Genomic DNA, 25,586 nt, shown 5'->3' on the forward strand with positions numbered 1-25,586 from the left:
CACGGCGGCCTTGGGGCCGGCAGCGCGAGGCTGACGAGCCGCACCGCAGTTCAGCAGCGCCCCGCGGGCCCCGCCGCTGCCGCCCTCCAGCGACCCCCCGCCTGCGGTGCGGTGCGGTCTGGTCCACGCCGCCTCCCGGGCCCGCGAAGCCGCCGCTCACCTCTTGCCGGCAGCTGCCATGCCGCCTGCCTCAGCCCCGCGCGGCCGCCGCTTCCGCTCCCAGAGTGCCGCGCGGCCGGGCGGGACCGCCCCACCCCCGCCCGGCCCACCGGGCTCCGGCGGCGGGGCCGCGGGCTGCCTCAGCGGGGCAGCGGTTACGCGTGTCCCCACCCCCCGCAGGCCGGGCCCCCGTGCCCGGTAAGTGAGCGGCGGCGCGGGGCGGGGCCAGCTCCCCTTTCCCCGCAGCCCGGTGGCACGTGCGCGGCGGGATTTAACTGCGGGGGGGGGGGAGGCGCGCAGCTGTGGGTGTCCCTCGCACGGCTCCGCGCCGCGGTGGGGTTATTCCGGGTGACGGAGGAAGCCGCAGCCGTGGGGCCGCCCCGTCCCTGGTCCTGTCCCCGGTCCCGCCGCGGCCCGAGGAGGAGCCGCGCACTTGCCCCCTGCCCGTCTCCGCGCCGTGGGGCCGGCGGTGCGGGCAGAGCGGTCCCCGCAGCATCCCGCCGGCCGGGCCGCCGCTGCGCCGGAGCCGTGAGTACCGCCGGGGCACGGCCCTGCGCCCCCTCCGCTGCCTCTCCTGGCGCCCGGGCCCCGCGGGAGCGCCCCGGGAGGGGTTACCGGGGGGTGGGGGCAGTGGCAAGAGGATCCCCCGGCAGAGCTCTCCATCACTCCACGCCGCTGCCTCCGCGCTGCCGGTGGCCTGTCCCCCCGGGAGGGCACGTTTCCCGGCCAGAGTACGGCGCAGCGCGGCCGGAGGAGCCCCCGGCTGCCTCGGCCGCTTCGTGTCCGCGCCTCGGCGGCTCTGGCCGCTGTGCCAAGCGCGGTGTGTGTCCCCGTCCTCCGCCAAGTCCCGGAGAGATCCTTTTAGTAACGGGAAAACCCGCAGCTTCAGAGCCTTTGGAGAGGCTGGGGGCTCGTTGGAGAGGCGGGGGGGCGGGGAGAGCCGCAGGGAGGTTCTGGCATCGCGGTTTTACTCCCCCTTGGTGGAAGCACCCGGGCTGCTCGGTATCGTTGGCTGTGGGGGAGCTGAAGGGCACAGGGAGAAATGTCGCCTCAGGTTTTCTGATAGCATGACGGGGGGGAAGCGGGAGGCAGCTTTATTCTGGCCTCTGCAGTGGCTGTGAGGGCAGAGGGCTCTCCTTGAGCTACAGCATCTCTGTTGGCGGTGGTGGTCCTGGGGAGCATCAGGCTGGGGCAGGCAGCTGGTCTGGTTCTGCTGGCTGAGCAAATGCCTCCCTCCCTGAGGAGCGCTGGCCCTGCAGCCTCGGCTGCCCTACAACAAGACAGAAACACAGCGGCTGGGTGGCAGTCCCCGCGCTCTGTGCGTCAGTACACAGCCACTGACTGACCAGGCTTTTGTGCCAAGCCAGAAAACTGCAGAAACGGTGGCTGCGCTTCTATGGAGTTGCTTTGTAAAGGAAGCCTGCTCTTCTCTGACTTCAGGGGCTACTGTCCGATGAGCGCTGTCTCGGGGCACGCTCTGTTGCTGGAGACCACAGGGAGGGAGGGTTAGTTCGGGAGTGATTCAGCAACATGTGGATGTTCAGGTGCTTTTTTGGTCCTGACAGTCTGCAGGTGCGCTAGGCTGCTGCAGGTAATTTCTTGCCCCTAGGACAGGATACAGCTCAAATGAGTCTCGTGGAGCTGCTGCCCTTTCTCAGTATGGATGGTCCGAAGGCAGAAGCTGCATTTAAGGATGGGAGGAGGGATGGGGCCTACACAACACATTTGGGGTGTCTGTGTGCTAGCGTTTTGCACCAGGAGTGCTGGTTTGTTACGAGTTCGCTGTTTTGTGGCTCGCTGACACTTGAATGTACTTTGGTTATGATCGCTACAGCCAAGCAAACGTCTCTGTGGAATCTTTCCCCTGTGCACCCCAAGTTTCTCTCCTGGCCCACAAGCATCTGCTGGAAATACTTTATTCATCATGGCAGTGAGTAAGACTCGTAAGGATCTTGGGTGTAAAGATCTGAGTTTCCTTCCTGAGAACTGACTAATTCATGAATCACAGTAAAATCTAACTCAGAGTGGACCAGGAGCTGGCAGATGGAGCAGTCACCTGCTCTCTTGGCTTTATAGTCTAGGATCCAAATGGAGTCACTCCTTGGCATCTTGGGTAGCTAGGATGGTCCCTTATGCTTTCTGTCAGCTAAGGTCAGCTTGGTGAGGGTGGCAATGGAACCTCTTTGTGCTGCCAGCCTGTCTGGTGGCCGTCCAGCTTTGCTCTCATCGGCACCAGTCTGGGTCTCTGTAGATGGAGTGGCATGTGAACGTCAAGGCAGGTGTGCTCCAAAGACTGGAGATCTGGTGGGGAGACTTTTTTGGGTTCAGGTTTTGCTTTGCTGCATTTCAGGTTCAGCAGCTCAAAAAAAAAAAAAAAATCAAACAGCCACGCTGAAAGTCTCAGTGTTGGCTTCTGCATTTTCTCAGGTGCTGGAGCTTTGCCTCCGAACCCTTAGGCAAGCTGGGCTTGGTAGGCTTGAGAGGCTTCACCCTTTCTACCTGGCCTGCCAGAACTGGCTACAAAGCACATTACCTCCTCTAAAGGATATGACTCCTCAGGGACAGCTCCTTCAGCTGAAATTCCCAGGGTCTGGGACCCGCTGGCCTCGGCGAGCCCCCAGTGTACCAGCAAACTCAAGGCCATTACGTCACATGCTCCAAATATCTCAGTTTTCATGTATGTGGCCTGTGCTGCTGCCTGCAAGAAGATGTGAGGGAATTCTCTTAATCATTTTCTGGCTTGAAAACAGGTTCCCGCTGCTCCACAGTGTGAAGTGAAGCACTGGGCTTGTTTGGAAGAGGAAGCACATTCTGCTTATGTGGTCCAGTACGTCTACATTGCCAACCCACGCTATGACTGAAGCTGGCAGGAGGCTTTGTAAGCTGTCCATACACATGGCGTGGGCCACGCAGTTTCTGCAAAATGGATGAGGACAAGTGCAGCTGGTGACCTCCTGGTTCAGAGAATCACTTGTGAGCAGTGCTTCTCAGGGCATCGGCACTAGCATTGTTCCCTGGCTTACCCGTTTGTAAAAGATCTGCTCGTCCAGAGCCTGTAGGCCACGCTGCCTCACATCATGGAGTCAAGTTTTCCTTTAGAAGCTGAGCAGTAGCTCGTGCTGAGTCTCACCGAATTCATCCCACTCATTTGACGTCAGGGCATTGCTGAGTGGTAGCGACCTGTTCTGAGCTGGCCTGCTGCCACCTATTCAAGACACCATCACCTTGCACAGCGGACAGGTAAAGGGCACAGTCCCTCTTGGAGTAGCTGCTGGCCAAGGATGTTGCAGAGAGGGAGCTCCTGGGCAAATTTACGAGCCAGGAATATCGAGATCCTCTGATACAGACTGCCTCCAATGACCTGAGCACTCTCATCTGTCAGTTTACCTGTCTGAAAAATGAGCTGGGCACAGAGACGTCTGTCATGGTGAAGACTAGAGGGAGATTAGGAATACCACAGTGATGGGTAGCACAGCTGAAGCTGTTAACTATCACTCTGCTGCCTGGAGAGGAGACTTGCTTGATGCTGACATGTAGAGGTTTGGCACTGCTTGTGCCATAAAATAGCACTGGTTGCAACGGTAGCTCCTCTCCTGTGTCTGCAGGGAGACACTGGGAAGGGGGAATTGAGACGTGACCCATATTTCCAGTCCTTGGCTGAGGCAAAGGCCTCCTTGTGCTTGTATTTTGGTGCACTTTGTGGTGGAGTGTAGGAACCACTGTCTAATCCCAGTGCATCTGGAGACCTGCACATTTTGCTGAGCATCTCAAGGCCTGAATTAGTTTCCATTTCTTGTTTCTCCCTAAACTGGGAATTTGGCAGTCCCAAACCTGTTTGGGTCCTGACGCTTAGAACCAATTATTTAATGACCCAAATGTTAGCACAGATGCCTCTACATCCCTCAACCATGGAGTCCTGCTTGGAGATGCTGTGATCCTCCGAGTGCAAAATACTGAAGGCAAAAGCTGAATTTGAAGATGTCTGCAGGAAGAGTTGCTGCCTGTGCAAAGTGTGTGTGAGAGGGAGAAGACTGTGTACGCAGAGAGGCACTAAGCAGGTTTGATACCCTTGATCTCTTTCAGGTGTGGGAATGTCCCAATGCAGGCACTGAGGCCTTGTGCTCCCTGCCCTCTCAGCTAAAGCACTTCTGAGCGTGAGCGGGCATGATTGAGAGCCACTCTGAGCTGAGTTTCCAAACAAAACTCCCCAGGAGTAATGGGGAAAGAGGCTTTAATTAGAAAAGACCTCCAACCTTCTGTGTGCACCAGAGCCGATTGATTACAACCCACTGAGTTGCTGAAAGACACTGACTAGGTCAATGTGCTGAGTGCCCTTCTTGCCTGAAGCCAGTGCTGTCTCTGTGCTGTAGAGCTGGCAACTGTGTGCAGTTTTTCTTCGTCCTCCCCACCCCCTTGCTGAGGCTCCACATCCTCTCTGGCAGCTTGTCACTTCTCTGCAGATGTCTAGACAGGAGGATTCAGTGCGTGTCAGTTATGCCTAATTCATTAAAAAAACCCAAACCCTACTGAGAGCTGGGGATTCTCAGTCCTGCAGACTCAGCTCTGTCTGCGGTGCCCTGTGCTGCCTTGAGGCTAGCTCGGAGCAGATTAATTCCACTGATCAGCAGGAGCAGCGCTCACCTCACCCTCCCGTCCATAGCAAGGGGGCTTGGGGAATAGAAGGCAAATGTGGTCAGGGGCAGTGCTGGCAGTGGGAGCAGAAAAGAGAGGAGAGCAGGTGGAAAGAAGCATTTGGGCTGAGGTGCATGCTCCTAACCTCTCCTTGCAGCTCACCCCACCTGTGTGTTCTTGGTGTGCTTATGTCCTCCGTTGTGTCCATCAGGAGGTAGCAAAGGGGTGCAAGGTGTCAGAGTCCTCAGTCTAGCAGTCTGCTGTCAGCTTCCTAATTCTACTGTCCCTACTGCTGCCTCTGAAGGCAGAGCTGGTGTCAGGAATGACAGCTCCCATTGCCACATTAAGGCACATTTCCATCAGTATTTGCAGTCCTGACCTCTGTATAGGTGCAGCTCTAAATCAGCCTTCACAGTAGCTCGGAGTAGTTCAGAGCCTCTAGTTCACTTGCTGGTCCTGAACCATTAGGTCCCTCTGCTTCCTCACAATTGCTGGCTCTTCTAGGCTGAATGCACAGTTAACCTTGTATTAGAAAGATTGAATGTGAGCTGCTGCATGCTGTCAGTGTCTGATTTCCCTGGATGCAGGTAAAGTGCTACAGGGGCTGAGAAGGGACTGAACCCCTAAGTGTTGTGTTGAGGGGACAGAGTCATCTGTCTGTATCAGTGGTGCTGATGGGACAAGTCCTGGTGGGGACAATTCCTCAATTTAGTGGCTGCTCTGCATCTGAGTCCTGGATTTAGACAACTGGATGATTTCCAATCCTCTTTGTGTTTGCTGTGGGGAAGGGAGCAGGAAAGGTAAGAATGCAATGTATTTTGTGATGGGCAGTGCTAAGCCCTCTGAAAGAAGCAAGAATTTAGAATACCCAAGTTAAAGGTGTAAGGGCAGCGTATGTCTGCTGTAGCTTATGAAGACAGCAGCCCTGGTGTCTTAGATATGCCTGCTGCAGGAGGATTACTGATGCAAAAATACTGCTAGTCATCTGGTAGTTTAAAGCTTCTTGTTAGACATCGGCTTCAGAGCCACGGACAGGGTTCAACAAAAGGGGTAGCTCAGCCAAATTAATGGGGCCTCCACAAAGCAGTAAGGTGAAAATTTGCAGGCCTGTGGTGTACTCGGCTGCATCTCTGGATGCTGGTATGAGCTGTATGAGTGGTCTTACTTTGCAACAGCATAACAGCAGCTATTGTTACTGCCAGCTCAGCTGTTTGTGTCCCTTGGCTGGTGACGGGAAGGAAGAGTCTGCAGGAACACAGGAGCACATCTTCTTCCCAGCCCTGCTCCCAGGAGAAAAGAAGCTATTTGTCCTTGTATGCACACCCCCACACACAGCTGGGCAGGGGCTCTTGCCTGTCCCCCCCTTAGGCTGCCCCAGTCTAGTCCTGCCCTGATCTTTAATGTGTATTTCGTGTTTCAGTTCTTTGGGAGAGTGCTGAATTGCCCGAGGCTACTTACCAGCAAATGGCCTGTGACTCCTCTTAGAGGGGTTAAAAATCAGAATTCTGATTTCTAGTGTGGGGGAGATGGAGATGCACTTGGAAGCAGCGATTCCTGCCTGTGACTCTACTGTCAAGCTCCTTCTTCCCCAGGTGTCTGTGCTGTTGCTCGGCCCCAGGATGAGTTCTGCTGTGCTGTTGTGGAAGGCACTGCTTTGGCTCCACCACCCGGAATAGAGATCTGAAGCTGCAGGGCACAACAGAGTAGCACCTCCAGCAGCCCCTTCCTGCCTGGGGACAGAGCCAGAGGAGGTCTGCAGGCAAGAAAAGGACTTTGTGCCTGGGAGACAGAACCCCAGCACCAAGAAGGGGGGGAAAACTGCTCCTCTGAAAGGGGAACTGGCAACACGGTGCTACCTTATTGACCTTGTTAGTGCTGCCCTTTGCTCTGTTAGCGCTGTGACATGCTGGGATAGAGGTGAGTGCCAGCAAGGACTTGATGTCTTATCCTGAAGGTCTAATGGCAGCCTTCTGTGGGAGATGCAGTGCTGTGCACAAAGCAGGGCTTTGTAGCTGGTTTACCAGAAAAGAGGTGCCGGAATATCAGCATAGGGATAGGGCACACATGGAAGTGATGGATTTAAGCATGAATGTATGTCAGGACTTAGGGCATGTCACGCCTTACAGTAGGGGATGTCACCTTATCCACAGCAAAGACTCATCCCCAACATCTGACCAGCTGTACAGGATGTGTCTTTGCAGTCTCCTAGCCAGCCTGGCAGACACAAAATCTCCATCCAGGCTGTCAACAAAAAGCCATTCTCCAGGGCCTTCCTGGGGAAAGGGCAGGCTCTGAACTTTTCCCTGGAGGATACTCTGTTCCCTGTTTATTGCTCAGCATGCTTCTTTTCACTCTCAGCAAAATATGTTTTTTTGTGCAAAGAGAACAGACCTCCCTTTGGGCAGGGATCATTTGCATTAATTAACAGAGCTGTTATGCATGGCCACGCTCTGTTGCATAGAGGCCAAACAAACGCCTTCTTTTTTTTGTCATAACCTAAGAGTTATTACAAGTCAACCACCGCATCCATTATAGCTGATGCGTAACACGTGCATTCATGCTGCTGCATGCTCCACAAAAGTGGGCTTGTATTTACTTCCCCCCGCTGGAGCTCTGGACACTGCTTTACTGTCTCTTGAGGTCCAGGCACTGTTCCTCATTAATTATATCTTAGCGGTGCTCATAGACTTTCATTTCCTGGGAATGAAGTTTTACAAGGAAATAAGGAGTATTCAGTGCTGCCAATGAAGCTGAGAGTTTGGGCACGGGGAGCAGCACAAGCAGCAGTGGGGTGTCCTTTCCCTTTTTCCCCACTGATCATATTCTGATCCATTAAAGCAAAAGAGTTCTGGTGGGAACAAGTTATTGCAGATTAGAGGGGACACTGGGAAGTGGGACTGAAGGGGCTGTACCCATGGCAAACCTCAGGCCAGACCCATGGCAGCGCTCCCTGTGCTTTGGAAGGGTGACCTTTTCCCAAGGTGGGTGAGTGAGCTGCTCTTTGAGGGAGGGACGGCTGAAGCTGTAGTGAAAAACCATCAAGCAGAGCTGGTTCAGGCTGCCTGTGCGTCAGGTCAGCTGTGGGCTGTCCCCTGGTGTGTGGATGCTCTTGGGAGCCTGGTGGCAGTGCGGTGACTGGGATGGCATCTCCCTTTGGCCCTGCTCCCTGCTTGGTCACATCAGAGACAGTGACGTGGTGGTGGAGCTCAGGGTGCCGCACAGCGGTGTGGGTGAGGGAGGCACCAGCCCTTCAGAGCTCTGTGAGGTGCATGCCATCCCTTGCTGTGACAGTAGGGTGGTGTGGGTGGAGAGGGAGTGAGCAATAGCTGGTCTCTACCCCTTCGCCAGGGGAATCATTGCAAGGAAAGATGATGTCACCCTTGTCACTCTGCATTTGCACTTCTTCAGAGTTGTGCAATGACTCAGTGGCAGGGCTGGGAAGAGAGCCCAGCACTTCGGACCCTCTTTGGAAATGTGTTTGATTACTGTGATGCCAGTGCATTGGCTACAGCAACCTTCAGTCTGGTCTGCTCTCTGTGTCTCTCCCCTGACCGCTGGAGCGGAGTTGTGTGCTCCCCCTGCCTGGCTGGGGTGGCAAACCTTTCCTCAGAAGTCTCCAAGAGCACAAGGAGAAGCAATCCCATCTTTTTCCTGCTCTTCTGTCCTGTCCTATGTTGTCCCCCCCGGGTCCTCCCACCACTGTGGAGCTGGGAGCTCCTGTCCCTGGCTACCAGCACCCAGAACAGGTGGTGTGAGTGCCCTCAATTAGAGCTGGGGCATGATTAAATACTGATGGGGAGAAGTATGCCTCAGCAGTGCATTAAAAAGGTAAACCAGCTCAAGCAGGTCTGGAAGACCCTCAGGCTTGCAGCTAGGGAGAGGAGTAAAAGCAAGAAGGCACTGTCTGTGCCACTGAACCAGATCTGGGAAAGGAGCTCTTGAGCCCAGGTAGAGATGCTAACAATTATAAACCGCTTTTGTGCAGGCAGCTCTCATCCAGCAGTGTCCATGCACGTGAATTAACACACTGAGGGTGCCCTAGAGATGTGGCAGCTTTCTGAAAAGCTCAGCTGAGGGGTGTTGGAAGAGAGGGCCAGTTAGCTCAGGGTTTCTTCTTTCCTGTCAAGGGCACAATAGCATCCTACTCATTACTGGAAAGCATCAACAGGTGTTGCCTTTGTTGTGTGCCTGTGCGTCTTCCCTGCTGACAGTGAAATGAGGAATCTCGTATCACGTGGGATGATACAAATAGAAGAGGGCATTGCAGGCTTCTCTCCTGCTCAGGAAAGATGTTTATTCATCTTTTTTCCTCCCCCAGACTCTAGTACATGTTACAATTGCTATTTAAAAACGAATAGATAGCTGCATTGGGGGCTGAGCCGGTACAGCATGGTAGATTTCTATTTTTAGGCTCGGCACGGCTGGCAATGTGTAGGTGTCGTGAGGAGCACAGAGACTGAGGGGATTCTCTCACCGCAGGGATGCGGGGGTAGGCGCACGAGTGCAGCACACGGGCTTTTTTTTCTTCAAGCTGCCTTTTTCTCCTGCTTCCTCCTCCTCCTTGCTCCTGCTGCTCAGTCATCCTCTCTTCATTCTCCCACCTCTCCTTCTGGTGCTGCTGCAGGGGGACAGTCAGACGCCTTTCAAAACACCATGAGCAGCCTAGATGCAAACAGAATGGAAAGAGAAAATATCTTTGCGCAAATAAATGCCCTTATTCCTTGATTTAGGCAATGTTTGAGTTCTACAAGCCGATCAAGTTCATACTGCTGTTCCCTGCCGGGGCTGTCCCAGATTGTGTGGAAGGACTGTCCCACTCCATGCTCAGTGGCGTGTAGGTGTGCATGCAGACTGAGTTCTGCATTGGGTCCCAGTGGCCTGATCAGCATCACTGATCTTTGCTGTCCATTTCTTCTGTCAGCCTTGTCAAACCAAAACTACCTGAGGTTCAAAGTTACCCCTTGAAGGACAGCCAGGGTCTCAGCTGGGATGCTTCCAGGGAGGTCTAGGAGCTCTGTGTTGCCCAGATCACCTGCTAGGCCAGCGCTGAACAGGAGTCTGTGGTGCTGGAGCAGGACTGTTTGGTGCAGCCTTGAGGCTGGGTGAGCCTGGGTAGAGGATGCTGGAGGGAAGTGGAGATCAGGATATTAAAATGCATGTTTCCCATTCCCTAACGGACCACCTCGGAATCCCCAGCCTCTCCCCAAAAAGGGGCTTGGAATATAAAATGGCAGGAAGAGTTGAACCCCTGGTCTGCAGGAGTCTGGACTGGGACTGTAGAGCTCTGTGCTGCAACTGCCTTTGCCCACTGCCTTATCCTTCTGAATTGTGTGGGCACAGGAAAGACAGCAGCTCTCCAAGCTGAACTTTTGAAGGCAGATGTATTCATTACAAATCTCCTAGCATCTTCTGGAAGCTGGAAGGGAACAGCCACCACTCGAAGAGCTGTGGTCCATAACATTGCTCTTGGAAGTGTGCCTTGTTAGGCAGATTTGGAGATGGTGCATATGTTGTAGAGCAGTACCCTTCTGAAGGCAGGTAAGGAGGATTTTGATCCAAAGATGAACACAGGTGGGAAGCAGTGTCACAGCTGAGAAGAGTCTGAGCATCGCTTTCTATTACTTGTGTTCCTCCAGAGACTATGTCCTCCCCATCACGGGTTTATGAGCCGGATGATGTTTCCCTGGCAGGGGCTGGTTGGGTGGGAGGTGTTCTTGAATGGGGTCTTTGAGCAATGGCAGGTATACTTGGGGACAGTGGGAAATATCTGGGGCTAGGGCTATTCCTGCCTGGGTAATGCTTTGGTTTTCCTCCGTATCAGTGCTGGTGAGAAGGGAAGCACACCATCTACTACCTGCAGCCATGGAAGGGGGTGTGCAGCTCCTCAACCGTGATGGCCACAGCATCTCCCACAACTCCAAGCGGCACTATCACGATGCCTTCATGTGCATGAACCGCATGCGTCAACGCGGGCTGCTCTGTGACATTGTGCTCCATGTGGGCACCAAGGAGATCAAGGCCCACAAGGTGGTGCTGGCGTCATGCAGCCCATACTTCCACGCCATGTTCACAAGCAAGTAGTGTCCTCTCTTTCCCATGGCCAGTTATCTCCCGCTCTTCAAACCCTCTCCTCTCTGCAAGCCCCCTTTTGTTCTGCTCCCTATTCTCACTACCCTACCCTATGGAAATGCGGTGCTCGTATGTCAGTTCTGTGAGCAAGTGCAGTAACGTTCCCCATTTGAGTCCCTTCCGTGAAGCCCTTTGCTCGTAACCCCCCTCATGGGTATCTTGATGCCCATCCTGCAGACACGGACCCCATTCCCTAGAGTATATTGCTGCTTCTCCTTATTAAGAGCTGGGCAGGAGACCTTCCTGGGCTGTCATGCGGGGCTGTGGAGGTGGATGTGGCTTGTTCCGTGCATGGTCAAGTCTTCCTGCGGGGAGACAATCCTGCTGTGGGACTTTGTCCATGTCTAATGTCTGTGTTGCCCCAGATGAGATGAGCGAGAGCCGCCAGACCCATGTGACTCTGCACGACATTGACCCACAGGCCCTGGAGCAGCTGGTGCAATATGCTTACACAGCTGAGATTGTGGTGGGCGAGGGGAATGTACAGGTAGGAGCTTACCCCAAAATCTGTCTTCTCCACAAAGCCATTCTGTACAATACTTGCCTCCTGGGGGCTCTTCTTTCCTTCTGCTCAACACTTTCAGCTGTTGTTTTGTGATGGCATCTGCATCTAACAGTGGTCAGGGAGTTCATTTGCTCCCCTGTGCCCAGAGGGGTGGCTCCTGTTACTGCTGTGGCTGGGAATGGCTCCTTGGGGCACTATGCAATGGCCAGGTCTAGTCCTGAGCATCTGCCATTCTCCTGCCATTTCCTGGCCCTGTGGGGAGTTACAGGTGCCCTTCTCAGCTGTTCTTTAGCTTAGTCCTGTTGGAAACAAAGAATGCTTTGTCCTTTATGTGCTTGTGTGCCTGAAGGTGCTCAGTAAGCCTGTTCTGTTACTGACTTGCAGTGAGACAAGGGTGAAAATGGTTTCCTTGCCCTGGAAACTCTCTTTTCCCTCGTTCTTTTTCACTGCCAGACACTTCTTCCTGCTGCCAGCCTGCTTCAGCTCAATGGTGTGCGGGATGCTTGCTGCAAGTTCCTACTCAGCCAGCTCGACCCATCCAACTGCCTGGGGATCCGGGGTTTTGCTGACACGCACTCGTGCAGCGACCTCCTCAAGTCTGCACACAAGTATGTCCTCCAACACTTTGTGGAGGTGTCCAAGACGGAGGAGTTCATGTTGCTGCCTCTTAAACAGGTGAGGTCCTGATGGGAGTGTGAAGGTATGTGTGCGACAAGGCTTTTTGTGCTCTGTCCTGGAAGGCACAGTCTGTGTGTCAAGAGCCCAAGGAACCTGCACTGAGGGGACAGGGTTTGGCAGGAAAATGTATCCAGATTCTGTGCTTTGGTCCTCTCCATCCAATGGAGAGACAGTATGTGGGAAGAATGCTGTGCGTAAGCTTAATCCCATGTGAAATAGGGATGGGAGGGTAACACGGAGGATAATTGCTGTTGCTGGCGCTTGCCATGTGAGCTCTGGGTACACTGCCCTCTCTCCAGGGACACAGCACAAGGGAAAAGTCCTGGCTGCCCTGGTCACATACCTGTGATGTTTAATTCAGCGCTCAGCTAATGTTTCCTGCTGCTCTTCACATGGTGCCAGTATGGCCCCTGGCTCATCGCTCTCTGTAGGGCACTGTGCTGGGCCCTGGCCTGGAGGCATTCCCAGTCCTTTCTCTGCATCAACTGACCCTGTATGGTCCCTTACCAGGACGCATACACCTCCCTTTGTCTGTTCCCGGGGCAGTGGGGTTTGTGGCAGCGAGGGGAGGGTATGTATCTCCACCTGCTCCAGCTCTGTAGTCCTGGGCTGGTGAAGTGAGTGTGCTGGGAACAGCCAGGGCACCTGGCTCTATCCCATGAAATATTGAAGGGACGTGTGCAAGCAGAGTCGGCTGCCTGATCTCACCGATGCTAATTGGAAGTGTCAGACATTGCAGCAGCTTCAGACACAGAACCGGGGGAATGAACCAAGAAAGATGATCGAGGGCAGAGCTGTCTCCCCACCAGTGCTGTGAGGAGAGGAGACACATGGCTGCACCTGCCTACTTTGGGGGGACCTGGTTGCTCTTTGGGTCCTTCTGCATCCAGTGGGAGACTAGCTGTACACCCCTCATCTGCCAGCATCTACAGGAGGCAGGGGCTCTGCCTCTGACAGCACTGTTCTGCTGGGCCAGTTACCTGGGGGTGAGATTGTGTCCCTTCCTTCCCAACCATACCAACCAATACTTGCCCTTTCCACCCCACTCTGCAGGTGCTGGACCTCATTTCTAGTGACAGCCTCAACGTGCCATCAGAGGAGGAGGTATACCGGGCTGTGCTCAGCTGGGTCAAACATGATGTGGACAGCAGAAGACAGCATGTCCCCAGGGTGAGTCTGCTGAGGAGGATGCCCTGGTTCTGCCCACCTGCTCCGAGTGCCCGGCCTGAGTGGACACACAGCTGATGGAAACTGCAGGATGGCCAGAGGACAGCAAGCAGGTCCTCGCCATACCGTTTCCAGTCCAGGCGTAGATGAGGGTGTGGCTGAGAAAGTTCAGTCTCCTAGAGTGAAGTCCAAACTATTGACAAATCCAAGGGGGATGCCCTGTCTGACCCCTGGCAGCTTGGGCATGCAGAGCTCTGGGGAGGGTGTGGGCAGCAGGAGAGATCAGCCTTGCCTGCAGCCTTCCTGAGCTTTCACATGCATCCTCAAACTAAAAGCTGGGGCAAATTTGAGCAGGGACTTCTTCTAGCTCATGCTTTTGCCTCCCTGCATCTGCATCTTGCAGCATGGGCCTGCGATCCTGCCTGCCAAAGGTGCAACTGGAGAAGACATGGTTAAGCCCTTTCCTGTGGGGCTGCCAGTGCTTGCACGGCATGGGCACCCTCTCACGGATGGAGCCCTGACACGGACGGAGCCCTGAACTGCAGTAGAGGCTGTTGGTGCCTCCAGCAGCCCTGGCTTCCTGAAGTCTTGCTCCTCTCATGCTTCCAAGGTGGTAGCGGCGGGAGGAAGCATCCCTGGGTGTCCTCCCGAAGGCTGGGACTGAGATGGGGCAGGATGAGGAAGACTCTGTCTGAGGGTTTCCACCTGCCCCAGGGGTAGAGGAGTTCTGTCTACACCTTTGCTGGTTGAGTGCACTCAGACATCCCTCCTGTGGGCAATGCAACATGGGGTGTGCTGGGTGGGATGGGACTGGTGTCTGCAGTGAGGATCGTTACTTGTACCATCAGATCTGGAGGAGGATGTGAGTACCGGCAGCAGGCAGGGTGGGAATCTGTGGGACCTGTCACGGCTAGGCTGAGGGCTCCTGGCTCTGCAAAGACGTGAAAGCTAATGGTCCAGGCTCCTGCCAGGGTCCCCAGGGTTTGCAGCACTGGCATAAACCTTTCTCACCCTGCCAGTGGAGTTTAACTCCTCTCCCCTCAGCTTATGAAGTGTGTGCGGCTGCCCCTGCTGAGCCGGGACTTCCTCATGAGCAATGTGGACACGGAGCTGCTGGTGCGGCATCACTCGGAGTGCAAGGACCTGCTGATCGAAGCCCTCAAGTACCACCTCATGCCAGAGCAGAGAGGGGTCCTTAGCAACAGCAGGACGAGGCCACGGCGTTGCGAGGGGGCCAGCACTGTGCTGTTTGCTGTGGGTAAGGCCCTGCCACATGCTCACATACGTGCGACCCCCTTCCCAGGGCCTTTGGACTGTTGTTTGCTCTGTTTGCCATCCCGTGTGCAGGTGGGGGGAGCCTGTTCGCCATCCATGGGGACTGTGAGGCCTATGACACACGGACGGACCGGTGGCACATGGTGGCCTCCATGTCGACTCGCAGGGCCAGAGTGGGCGTTGCTGCCATTGGGAACAAGCTGTATGCTGTGGGCGGGTAAGGAGGGCATGGGAGGTGTGCGCAGGGAGCTGGCAGGGCTGCCTTCGGCACCTGCTGTACAGAGCCGGCAGCAGGAGCGGCACAAAGCTGCTCTGGGAGCAGAGATGGCCAGCAGAACCTCCCAGGGCCAGCCTCCGGACAAAGCAGCCCGCTATCTCTGGGTTACTAACTGTGGGCACAGCAACTGAAAACTATTCTGTTGCCCCTGCAGTTTGGAGCAGTGAGTTTGCTAGTTCTCAGTTTGGTGGTGGCTACGTCCTGGACTTGTGCTGTTTCCTCCCGTTTCCCTTAGCCCTACGCTGCAGGCCCTTAAGAGCCTGCCCCCTCCCCAGCCCGCCGGGCTCTGCGACCCGCGGTCTTCGCAGACCCCCAGGAGAGCCCTGCTCGGGGCTCTGCGCTGCCAGCAGCTGCTGTGGGGCACTCTGCCTCGAGGAAGCTGGGCAGCGGGGAGGGGAGAGGGGTGGTGACAGGGACACCAGCAAAGCTGTGCTGTCTAGGCCCTTGATCGTCTCTAGCACAGCGGGACAAGCCCGCAGCCTCACTTGCAGTCCAGGCTTCACAGCTCTTAACGCATTCTGCCTTTTTCTCCCTACAGCTACGATGGGACCTCTGATTTGGCCACGGTGGAGTCCTACGATCCCGTCACCAATTCCTGGCAACCTGAGGTATCCATGGGCACCAGGAGGAGCTGCCTGGGTGTAGCAGCGCTTCATGGGCTTCTCTATGCTGCTGGAGGGTACGATGGGGCCTCATGTCTGAACAGGTAGGGGATTGTCTTGCTACAGGCTCCTCCACTGCTCTTGCCTGCACTGGCCTTGGTGCTGGGTGCCTGGGGGAGCCCACGAGGCCTGCTCCTGACAGATGGACTGGCCCCAGAGTACATGTCTTGCAATCCAGCTATGTCTTCCAGTGCCTTCCAGGCAAAGTTTTTTGCGGGGAAAACCCATTTTGTAGCCCTCGGTCACAACAGAACACAGCCTTTGTCAGTTCTTCCCTCCGTTTTCCCTATCTATTCCCAAGCTTCCTTGGGAGCTGCCCCTGAGGGCCTGTGTCAAAGAGCTTTGACCTGGGCTTTGCCAGTGTCACACCTTATGTTCCTGTGTCCCTGCCTGCTGCAGCGCAGAGCGGTACGACCCTCTGACAGGCACCTGGACATCCATCGCTGCCATGAGCACGAGGAGACGCTACGTCCGGGTGGCAACACTAGGTGGGTGATGGCATGAGGACCTGGCTGACTTCTGTGCAGACTGTCTCTTGCATTTCTGGTGGTTCCTTTTCATGTTATTCAGTTCCAATTCCCACCCCTTCTTCCTAGATTCCCTAGCTGTGAGTCCCAGTAGCCCAGCCATTCCTCTGCGATGTCCTGACATGCTCTCTGCCTCTGCCCTCCTCCTCAGTCTCCCTAGTGTAATTGTGTTTCATCACATTCTGCAGGCAACTCATGAGGGAACCCAGAACTTGTTCCTCAGCTCCTTTGTGGCTCTTCCATTTTGGAGCAAGAGGGCTGGCTGTGGATGATCACCTGTCCCTAAAAAGGAAAAGATAACCTTATTACTCCATCATTACAAAAGCAGGACAGTCCTTTTAGTGATGATCCAAGCGGTGGTGCAGGGCCAAAACTGTCTCTGCCAGGGGTGTCACAACACTAGGTACAATGTCTCCTGACTTGGTTGAATGAGTTCTGTCCCTAAGGAGGGTGCAGTGTGAGAACCACTTCATTGTTTAGTGCAGCTATGGGGTTAATGCAAGTATGACTCTTCACCCTAGCAGGTGCTGGACCTCCCTGGGGATGCCAGGTTAGCATGCTGTTCCCCACCATCCCAGGGACTGCTGTGCAGCGTCCCAGTGTCTCTGTGGTGCCTCTCCCCTGCCCTGTTCTCTGGTTTCAGCTCTCAGTGCTGACTCAGAGGTTTCCTTCCCTCCATCACCAGCTCATACCCTCTGCCTGCCACAGCCTTTATTGCCTTCCCCTGCTCCAGCCTCTGCTGCTAAAAATAACCAACCCATTGCTCTGGTGGGGAGCACTTGCAGCTCCCATAATGAGGAGGTCAAGAAGTGGCAGGCGAACGAGCTCTTTGGGAAGCTTGTAGTGTGGCAGAGAAATTGCCTGATGAATATTTCACAGTGCTCCTGCTGCAAGGGGAGGGGGAGCTGGGGGAGCCCTGCTGAGAGGAGCTTGGCTGCCTGGGGAGCAGGCAGCACTGCGGCTCAGCTGATACCTGTGCAAGAGCTGTGGGAGGCTGTGCTGGGGCTGGGGCCGTGCTCTTTAGCTAACTCCTGTGCATGTGTGACTGTCTTTGCAGAAGGCAACCTCTATGCTGTTGGGGGATATGACAGCTCATCCCACTTAGCCACAGTAGAAAAGTATGAGCCCCAGGTAAATACGAGAGAGAGCATGCCTGATAACCCTTTTCCCTCTCCCCTCCTTATGCGTGCCTGAAAGGGCCCTGCAGAAAGCTGAGGGCTACACGAGTTGCTAGAGAACTTAGCAGACAATGAGAGATCAGGTACGCGTGGTCTCTTGGAGCTGCCATAGCTTATGATGTGATTAAGTGATTAATAAAGTGATTAAGACCACTTCCTAGCAATGTATTGCAGCAGCAGTGGAACAGACAGTGTGCCCACAGGAGCCTGCTCAGCACTGACCTGCCTGCCTCCTTGAAGACTTAAGCCACCGTGCGTGTCTATGAGATGGAGCGGGTATCAGCCCCTTCCCCAGCTCTTTGGCAGGGCAGAATATCTGGGGTGCAATCCAGAGCAAAATGAGCCAAAGCTGCAGGCTCGGGGTTATCTCCTTGAGGTTGTCAGCTGCCAGAACACTCTATCCCCATTGCCTGTAGGCCAGCTCAACTTCTCGAAGAGGAAAGGCTCTGGTACGTGCCCTGAGCTTTTTCCAGCTTCCAGCTGAGGTCCTTCCCTGCACGCACATCCAGAGCAGTTAGAAGGGGTTGTGGCAGGCTAGGGGCATGTGTTGGGCCTTGGATCTCTCAGCTCTATTAAGAGCAGGTTAGATGACTGCAAAAAGATCAGAGAGGGTCCTGGAGGTTTTTCATGAGCTGTCAAGCCACAGTTGTGGCTTGTACAGTTTTGAAATAGATACAGCTCAACTCCCGTGACTGGGCTGGCGTTCATCTGTGACATGACTGGTGGCCTGGCACAGGGATCTCTGCTCAGGCCCCTGGGCTGGCAGGGCTCCTGCCAGCTGTGGTTGTGCCTTCCCAAGCCAGTCGGCAGTGGCCTCTCCTGGAGCCTGCAGCTTTTCTGCTGGAGAGCCAAAAGGAGAGAAGTTAGGTCCCCCCAGCAGTCTTTTTGGGGGAAGGACTGTTATCTGAGGAGCTGTGTGGTTACCACAGGACTGGTTTGGCAGGGATACGTAGAAAATTACTGGCTCACAAACAAACGTTGCCTCTTCCCAGATCAACACCTGGACGCCCATTGCCAATATGCTAAGCCGCCGGAGCAGTGCAGGAGTGGCCGTGCTGGAGGGGATGCTCTATGTGGCTGGTGGCAACGATGGGACCAGCTGCCTTAACTCTGTTGAGCGCTACAACCCCAAAACCAACACATGGGAGAGCGTGGCACCCATGAACATCCGTAGGTAAGGAGCTCTGCCACTGCCACAGTCCCGAGCTGCAGGGGAGCTTCAGCTCCTGCAGTCAGGAACAGGGATCCCATTTCACCGAGAGCCCTGCCATGCTTGGCGCTGCAAACCATTTAATGCAGACCATGCCCCAGGGCTTGGCTAATGCTGCAGTTGGCTGGCTCTGTGCTGCCTGCACAAAGGCAGCCAACACTCCCTGCTGCACTGCGAGGGACTGGTACGCATGTGCCAGGAGGGCAGAGCAGGGACATTCTGCAGCAGGCACTTTCTGCAAAGGGATTTATTCTCGGCAGTCTCTGTGGCCATAAAGAATCAGGTGGTACAGCTAGCTGAGGCCATGTAGCTGGGCTGTGGGAGGATTTAAGGCTTGGAAGTCCAAGGATTTTAGGCTCCTAGGGCCTGTTACTTAGAGGTGGTCCTCCTCTAGCAGGAGGAGGGTATTGGAGTGAAGAGGAAGATCTGAGGCTCTATATTGCACTCTGCCACTGACTGACGGAGCACCAGTAGTTCATTTTCACTGGGCATTTGTGAGGCTGGACACTCCCTTTTGTGGGATGACAGAGCTCTGGCCAGTTCCTCTGAGGTGCTGAGCTCCCCTAATGCCCCACATACACCGTGTTCGAGCCTCACACCCCTGTGGTCTTTTCATGGTCATTCCAGGAGCACCCACGACCTGGTGGCCATGGATGGGTGGCTGTATGCAGTGGGTGGCAACGATGGGAGCTCCAGCCTCAACTCCATTGAGAAGTACAACCCCCGTACCAACAAGTGGGTAGCAGCCTCGTGCATGTTCACACGCCGCAGCAGCGTGGGGGTGGCTGTGCTGGAACTCCTCAACTTCCCGCCCCCCTCCTCGCCCACCTTGTCAGTGTCTTCGACAAGCCTTTGACAAAGAGTCAGGATCTACCTTACCTCAAGGGGACAGGGGTGCCTGGCGGAGTGCTAGGCCAGCATGGCCCGCCCCGCGGGGCAGCCGCTCACTGTAGGAGGAGAGTGAAGGTACCGGCTGCTGCCTCCAGCCCCAGCACTCCTGCAGACCCCCGGAGCTATCCCCACTCCTGGTGCACACATCGGATCAGCACGACTACAGCAGTTAGAAATGTGCTTCCTGGACGAGCACCCTCCTTGTAGAGGGCGAGGAGAGGGGATGCTCTCTGCTCTGTTCAGACTCATCTCACCACTCACCCAAAGGGCGTATATTTTCTTTGGGGAGGGGAAACTTTAAACCATTGCTGCTTCTTGGATTCACGTGATCCAGCCGGTGCCACACATATGAGCACAGCCAGCCTTGGAGGCTTCCAGGAGTCCAGTGGGGTGGCAGAGGTGGACAGCACTCCTCACAGGGACATGGCTGAATGTGCATCTGCTCCTCTGAATGTCACTGTAGCCAAACTCTTTACCAAGCCTATTGTGCACTGTTAAAGACTCTGAGGCCACTGTAAGGTTCTCAATGGTGTCTAATTGATGCCTTAAAATACACAAACAAAAGAAGCCCAGCTACGGACAGCGTCTGGAGGAGGTGAGGTTTGGAGACAAAATTGGATGCAGCATCCTGAACCCTCCAGCATCTCCATACTCAGCTGGCCCCACCTCATTCACTAAGATCCCAGCTGACCATTGCTCTGGGGAGTCCCCAGCCAGGCAGATGGGTTGAATGACCTTGTTTGCATCCATGCCATTGCTGTCCCAGGTTCAAATGACTGTGCGGCTGCCTACTCCCTGCACGTGGTCCTGGTTCACAGTTTGGCTGGGAACAGAGCAGCCTGTTTGCTGTTCCTCTCTGCAGAGCAGATTCTGAGTTTATGGAAAGGTATTGGTTCTTAAACAAGGACAGTCTAGCCTTCTAAATGAGGATTGCCTGGCATTACTTTTTTTTATTGTTAATTTTTTGCCTTTTTTATTTGAATGCTAATATTTTAATTTTTAATTACTTCATAGCCCTTTATTTTTTACACTGTTCTTGTATTCCCCATCCCATCTGCTTTTAAGGCAGCAGAAGGGATGCAATTGCTTTCTCATTTGTTGATGAGATGATGACTGTGTCCTGGAAGATGTTCTCTATAGATGTGTGGGGGTGTGTGCGTGTGTGAGATACTGTATTTACAGTGAAAACAGCATGGAAGGGACCATTTGCAATTAGTGACTCCCTGGCAATTAAGCAACCACTTTAATGAAGTAAAGGTTGATAAATTAGTACTGTAAGTCACAGGTCTGGCCTAGACCCACCTGTGCCATGGAACTTCTTGGGTGGTGTTTTCAATGCATATGCTGTAGGGTGCATGTATGAGCCTTGAACTGAGACATATTATCAGGTGTTCTCCACGTTACATAGGAATGACTCAACCACTGGTACCTCAATAGTGTTCAAATGTAGCATTGGAAACATGGTCTAACTGTTTTGAACTCATTCCTTTGTCCTTCCCACCCCACCCCTTCTTCTCATTTGTAGAGTTCAGATTTCACTTGTTACGGTATTTGTTGGCCTCAATTTTCTAGTGGCTAGAGATTTCTTCTTTTCTCTTTTTTTTCGGGGTGAAAGGAGAGTTTGAGATGAGACAGGGACTCCCCAGCTTAAGACAATTTTTATGGCAATCTGATTTCTCCTGGACAGGTGCCTGCATGTCTTACAAGCCCACTTACAGTGCCTAACGTTGGACACCTGAAATTACCAGCAGCTTCTGAAAATCTGGGCTGCTTCTCCCCCAGCCTCTTCCCCAAGAACAGTCTGGGCCCCTCAGGCTCAGGAGGCCTTTTTGGCTTTTGGAACAGACTCTAAATCTGCTTTTCATTCTTCTCTCACTTGTCAAGCCTCTGCCCCAGCCTGTCACAGCTTGGCAGCTCTCCCAGTCCTCTGTATTGCAGAGGTCCCTGTAAATGTCTGGGCTCTGCTAGTGCAGGTTGCCTCCTGGTCAGCACCCCAGTAGGGCTGCCCTAACTAGGTGACATGAATCTGCTCTGTTCAGAGTAACGATGAAATCGGTGGCGTCTGCCCTGTTGCGTGCGTGTGCCTACGCATGGGCGAGCTCCCACTCCTTCCCATCCCATTCCTGTAAGCAACATCAGGTTTTTTGTCTTCTGCTGGACTTGTATCGGCCAGCACATTCAAGGTGCCCCTGGCTCTAGGGACCTCTTTGAAGGAGAATGAGCCCAAAAGCCCTACAGCCGTGTCAGAAGTGGAAGGTGCTGTTGCTGGGCTTTGGCCCTGTATGCCAAGGTCCTGCTGAGGACCTGTGTGAGGAACGGTGAAAGGCCGGTGCAGCCCAGCCAGCTGCCGAAGGGCACAGAGGAGCAGCGCAGGGACTGCTGAAGGGAGGAACGGGGCTCATTTCAGACACGGCATGAGTTGTTACAGCAGTGGCTCGGCATCTGGTCCAGCTGTGGCCGCTGTAGTGTGAAGGGGGGGCTGCTGTCTTAGAGGGGTGGCCGGCAGGCAAAACCAGGGGGGGAAGCTGGCAGTGCAGCAGGCTGAGGAGAGTTCTGCGCCACACACCCTTGGCCCCAGTGATCTTCAGCAATGTACACTACAAACGATGTGCAGTGCTGTCCTGCCTCGAGGGTCAGCAAAAGGGGCAGTGTGGCTCCTGTCACCCACCGGCTGGGTCCTGAGCAATATCACCACTGAGCCTGTTCTGCAGAAGCCTGGGGAGGAGGGAGCCTTTTGTGTCTCTGATGTACTAACTATGCAGATGCTCACTGCTTTCCTGTAAAAGAGAAAGAAGGAAGGAAAGGGCAAAATAGTTCCCCAGCAGCTTGCAGGGGTCTGGAGCACCCTGACCCACACTGTGTGGACACGAGGTGTCAGCATCTGCCCTGGGAGATTCCAGGGTGGAATTGCTTCTGGTGCTGCACAGCCCTTGCCGAGGAGGAGGCCTCGGAGGGGCTGTGTGTCTGTGTCTGTCTGTCTATGCGTAGTTCCCCGTCTGAGGGGAGGAGAACTGTCAGCTGTGTGTGGCTTCTCTGCCAGTTTTAGTTAGCGATGTCTCACCCAAGATGTTATTTGTGTGATCTCCCATGTGAGCTTTTCCCAGCTGAGGAGCACCCCTGAGCGGGTGGCTCCGGGCTATATATGTTGATGTGTTTTGCCCAGGGACCTCGGGGTCGGTCTGCCATGAGACAGCAAGACCAGGCAGGAGCCCTTCCCCCCCCAACATGGGGGGAGAGGTTCGCTTGGCCTTTCTGGTAGGCAGAGCCGGTCTACTCCATGTCAAACCGTTTCACTTTGATTTCTCTGTAAGTTATCTGACTTATTTATGTGGAACTTTGTTTCTCTGAATTTTTTGCACTACATGGGATTGGGGAGGGGATACAAGCAATAGAAGCCAACATGTACAATAAAGACATTTTCTTGAATACTGGATCCTGCCTCCTGCATCCTTCCTTCTCACTTCTCCGGCCCTGCTCCTGTGGAGGCAGGGAGCTACTCTCTGTGTTGCCCTGTGCAGAGGAGGGGAAGGAGCCCGAGGCAGAGGATGTGCATGGCAGGCTGCTGCACATCTGTGCCTAAGCAGCCGCCAATGAGATCTCATCTGCCTGGGTGCAGCCGCTCCAGGCCTTGAGGCATTTGCGCAGAGCAGGGACAGGTACCCATCCAGGGGCCGTATCAGGCTGGCCCTGCCGTTGTGAACGTTGGTCAAGGAGGCCAGAGGAGCCAAAGGCAGCTTTGAAGGCACTGCTGCACTACAGGTGAGCTAAAAGGAGTGGCTTTGAGCCCAGGTCCCAGCCCCACGCGCAGCTGGCTGGTGCTGGGTGCCTGGCCGGGAAGATTGGGGTCCTGCAGATAAGGTGCTTTGTATTCCCAGAGAGGGTGCTGTGCTGGGGCTGTCCGCTGCTCTGTGCGCCTTCACCCTGCCCCAGAGAAAGAGCAGGGCAAAGATGCTGATGGTGTTGGAGACAGCAGGAAAAGCCCAGCCCAAGGGGCTTTAGAGGCAGACTGATTTACACCTCTTCCCACAGTTAAATTCTAGTTTGGTCTCCCTAGGACTCCCAGGGCTATTGACAGCCTTCCCCTGCAGTGAAAATGAAAACCAGATGAGAAGCACCCTCCTTTACCTCCAGTTGCCACGTGCATCTTGCCTGGGGGCAGGTGTTGCCTGGGGGCAGGCGTAGCTGCTTGGCCCTGTTCAGCAGCGGGGAGGCTCTGCAGCAGATCAGATCTGCCTTCCCTAGCTGCTGCCAGTCACTGCTGCCTGTGGGGGAAATACTAAGCCGATTTCACGGTGGTGGGAGTGTACGGGGTCAAAAGAGCATTGAGAAGCTGCATGGCAACATCCCATGGGACTTGAAAGGGCACTTTCCCATGCATGTGTACTGCAAGCCCTGCAGTTAAACCACGATGCCAATACAGCAGGCGTGCCAGACTTGGCTATAGCCCTGCCATGTCCTCTTTCTTGCTGCTCTCTAGGCTCTTGCTTCTGTTTCGGCTTCTATAAATAACTACTGTGCTGTAAAAGTCTTTCCAACGTCTGGAGCCTAACTGCTTCCCCACCTAGTTCAGGCCCTCCTGGAAGCAAAGCAATGGGAGTCCGGGAGAGCGGTTTGCCCTGCAAGCAAGCCTGTGTGCCCAGCATGCAAAGAGAGCCAACTGTCCTCAGCCACCGGTCACAGCTGGCCCTGCCAGCTGTGCTGATGTCACTGGCGTCCCCGTGAGCAAGATGATGCATATTTGCAAGACCTGCAAGAACAGCAGGAGAGGGACAGCTTTATCACTGTTTTGAGCTTTATTTAGAACAAACATATTGGAGAAATGGCACATTTCTGATCACAATGTTGACCGTGTTAGCCATGGGTCTTAAGAGGAATCATACTTTTCCTGAATAAAACACAGTTGTTGCTGTAATTTTTGGTCTCTGCCAGGAGGTGCTGGGACGTGGCTTTGCTGTTGGATAGTTGTTTCGCAGCTGTGCAAAGAGAACAGAGCTTGCAGAAGCACCCTGCCATAAAAATTACAGAGTTTCTGATAGGGGCCCTCTGGAGGGGTGTCCTGTTGCTTTGCTTGGCCATGAACCATTAGTGGATTATATGACAGAAAGGGGAGGGGGATAAAGAGGCTGTTTTTAAAGGTCAAAGAAGTGGAGGCCTTTGAGAAATTTTATGGCATGTCTGTTATCAGTGGCTCTCTCTGGACAAACGTTGCCTGACTGTACAGTTGCCTCTTTGGGGATATGTTGATTTTGTTAACTGCAGGGTAACTTCACTTCCAAGACAAGGCAGATGCAAATAGAGTCTAACACATCCAGTACGCCCATAAGACCTCACATAGCAAATCCCAGTTCGATTCAAACAGATTTTCTAGGATAACAAGTGTTTTAAAAATCCCTTGTTGAAGAAGCCATTGCAGTCCTCTGCAGGTGGTTCCAGTAAGAAATAACCTTTCCTGTTAAAAATGCCTCCTTGTTCCTAGGTTCAACTTGTCTAGCGCCACTTTCTCTGCAACTCTTCTTGTTATCTCTTTGCCAGCTGGTTGTTGCAGGTCTGTTCCCATTGCAGGCGCTACCCACCTCACTGCATCCTTGTAGCCTCTCTGCTGCCATAGCAAGATGAAGCAGTCTGGAGTCAAAACCTGGTCCCTGGAGCAACCAGCAGAAATGCTCTTCCCAGAGAACAGTCCCTGCTCCCAGTTGCTATTGACTCTCCCTGACTGGCCAGCCCACAATAGGTTTGTGGATCTTAAGTCTTTGTAGTGTTTCGGAATTTTACTGGAAAGTTGCATAGATGTGTCACATCACATGTAATTTCTTAGATCAGCATTTCTGTTTATATTATCTAAATCTGTGGGTTTTTTTCAAATGTGGTAGCAATTAAATTAGTTTGACAAAATCTGATGTCCATAACCCCAAGCTGATTTGTATTAATTATATTCTTCTCCTTTAATTCTTAAAGTTAATCAGACCCCCTAACAGCTGTTACATCATTTTCCTAGGAACCAGTGTCAACTGACAAACCCACAATGACCGGGAAAATCTTCTTTACCCATTGAAATACTGGTGTTCCCATTAATATTTGCAGTTTCTCCACAAATTCCATGGTCCTGCAAGACTTACGGGAAATGAACAGCAGTAAGCCAAGACCTTTGTTGTTCAGGTCTCCTAACAATATTTAATATTAATTCTCTAGACCTTCCAATCCACAGCATCTAAGTTTTGTGTATACTTTTTAACAGCCACCAGCAGTTCTGTGGACTGAAAAGGGTTTTGTTATTTCCTATGACTGTACTGCTTGTT

At 53.9% G+C, this 25,586-nt stretch overlaps 2 protein-coding genes across 9 annotated transcripts in view; one reads left to right on the plus strand and one right to left on the minus strand.

Annotated features, from left to right (window-relative positions):
• Nucleotides 1–263, minus strand: part of NOC2L (NOC2 like nucleolar associated transcriptional repressor) — a 52,725-nt gene extending 52,462 nt beyond the window's left edge. The window contains exon 1 of the mRNA XM_080380050.1: nucleotides 161–263. Coding sequence (XP_080236176.1) covers nucleotides 161–180 — 20 coding nt within the window. The 5' untranslated portion in view covers nucleotides 181–263. The remainder of the gene's footprint in view (nucleotides 1–160) is intronic.
• KLHL17 (kelch like family member 17) lies at nucleotides 254–22,723 on the plus strand. 8 transcript variants are annotated; one of them, XM_080380063.1, is made up of 12 exons: nucleotides 254–357; nucleotides 10,613–10,864; nucleotides 11,286–11,407; nucleotides 11,879–12,100; nucleotides 13,157–13,273; nucleotides 14,315–14,528; nucleotides 14,618–14,762; nucleotides 15,361–15,528; nucleotides 15,884–15,972; nucleotides 17,069–17,142; nucleotides 18,182–18,363; nucleotides 19,027–22,723. In XM_080380063.1, exons 2-12 carry the CDS (start codon nucleotides 10,654–10,656, stop codon nucleotides 19,253–19,255), a joined length of 1,773 nt encoding a protein of 590 aa, XP_080236189.1. In that variant the 5' UTR covers nucleotides 254–357; nucleotides 10,613–10,653; the 3' UTR covers nucleotides 19,256–22,723. The 8 variants fall into 8 exon arrangements, 7 of the variants coding, with proteins under 7 accessions (XP_080236189.1, XP_080236186.1, XP_080236187.1 ...); XM_080380060.1 differs by having other exon boundaries at nucleotides 298–357; nucleotides 2,910–10,864; XM_080380062.1 differs by lacking the exon at nucleotides 254–357 and adding an exon at nucleotides 372–4,217.
• The last annotated feature ends 2,863 nt before the right edge of the window (nucleotides 22,724–25,586 follow it).

Source organism: Falco punctatus, assembly GCF_963210335.1.
Source record: "Falco punctatus genome assembly, chromosome: 3".
In the NCBI taxonomy this organism is placed as follows: domain Eukaryota; kingdom Metazoa; phylum Chordata; class Aves; order Falconiformes; family Falconidae; genus Falco; species Falco punctatus.

Bases quoted from the DNA above. Each gene is read 5' to 3' on its own strand.
- KLHL17 (XM_080380060.1), top strand. From the start codon at position 10,510: ATGGGGTCTTTGAGCAATGGCAGGTATACTTGGGGACAGTGGGAAATA. The intron at 14,529-14,617 runs GTAAGGCCCTGC...TCCCGTGTGCAG, and splicing joins CACTGTGCTGTTTGCTGTGG to GTGGGGGGAGCCTGTTCGCC. The intron at 15,529-15,883 runs GTAGGGGATTGT...TGCCTGCTGCAG, and splicing joins GGGGCCTCATGTCTGAACAG to CGCAGAGCGGTACGACCCTC.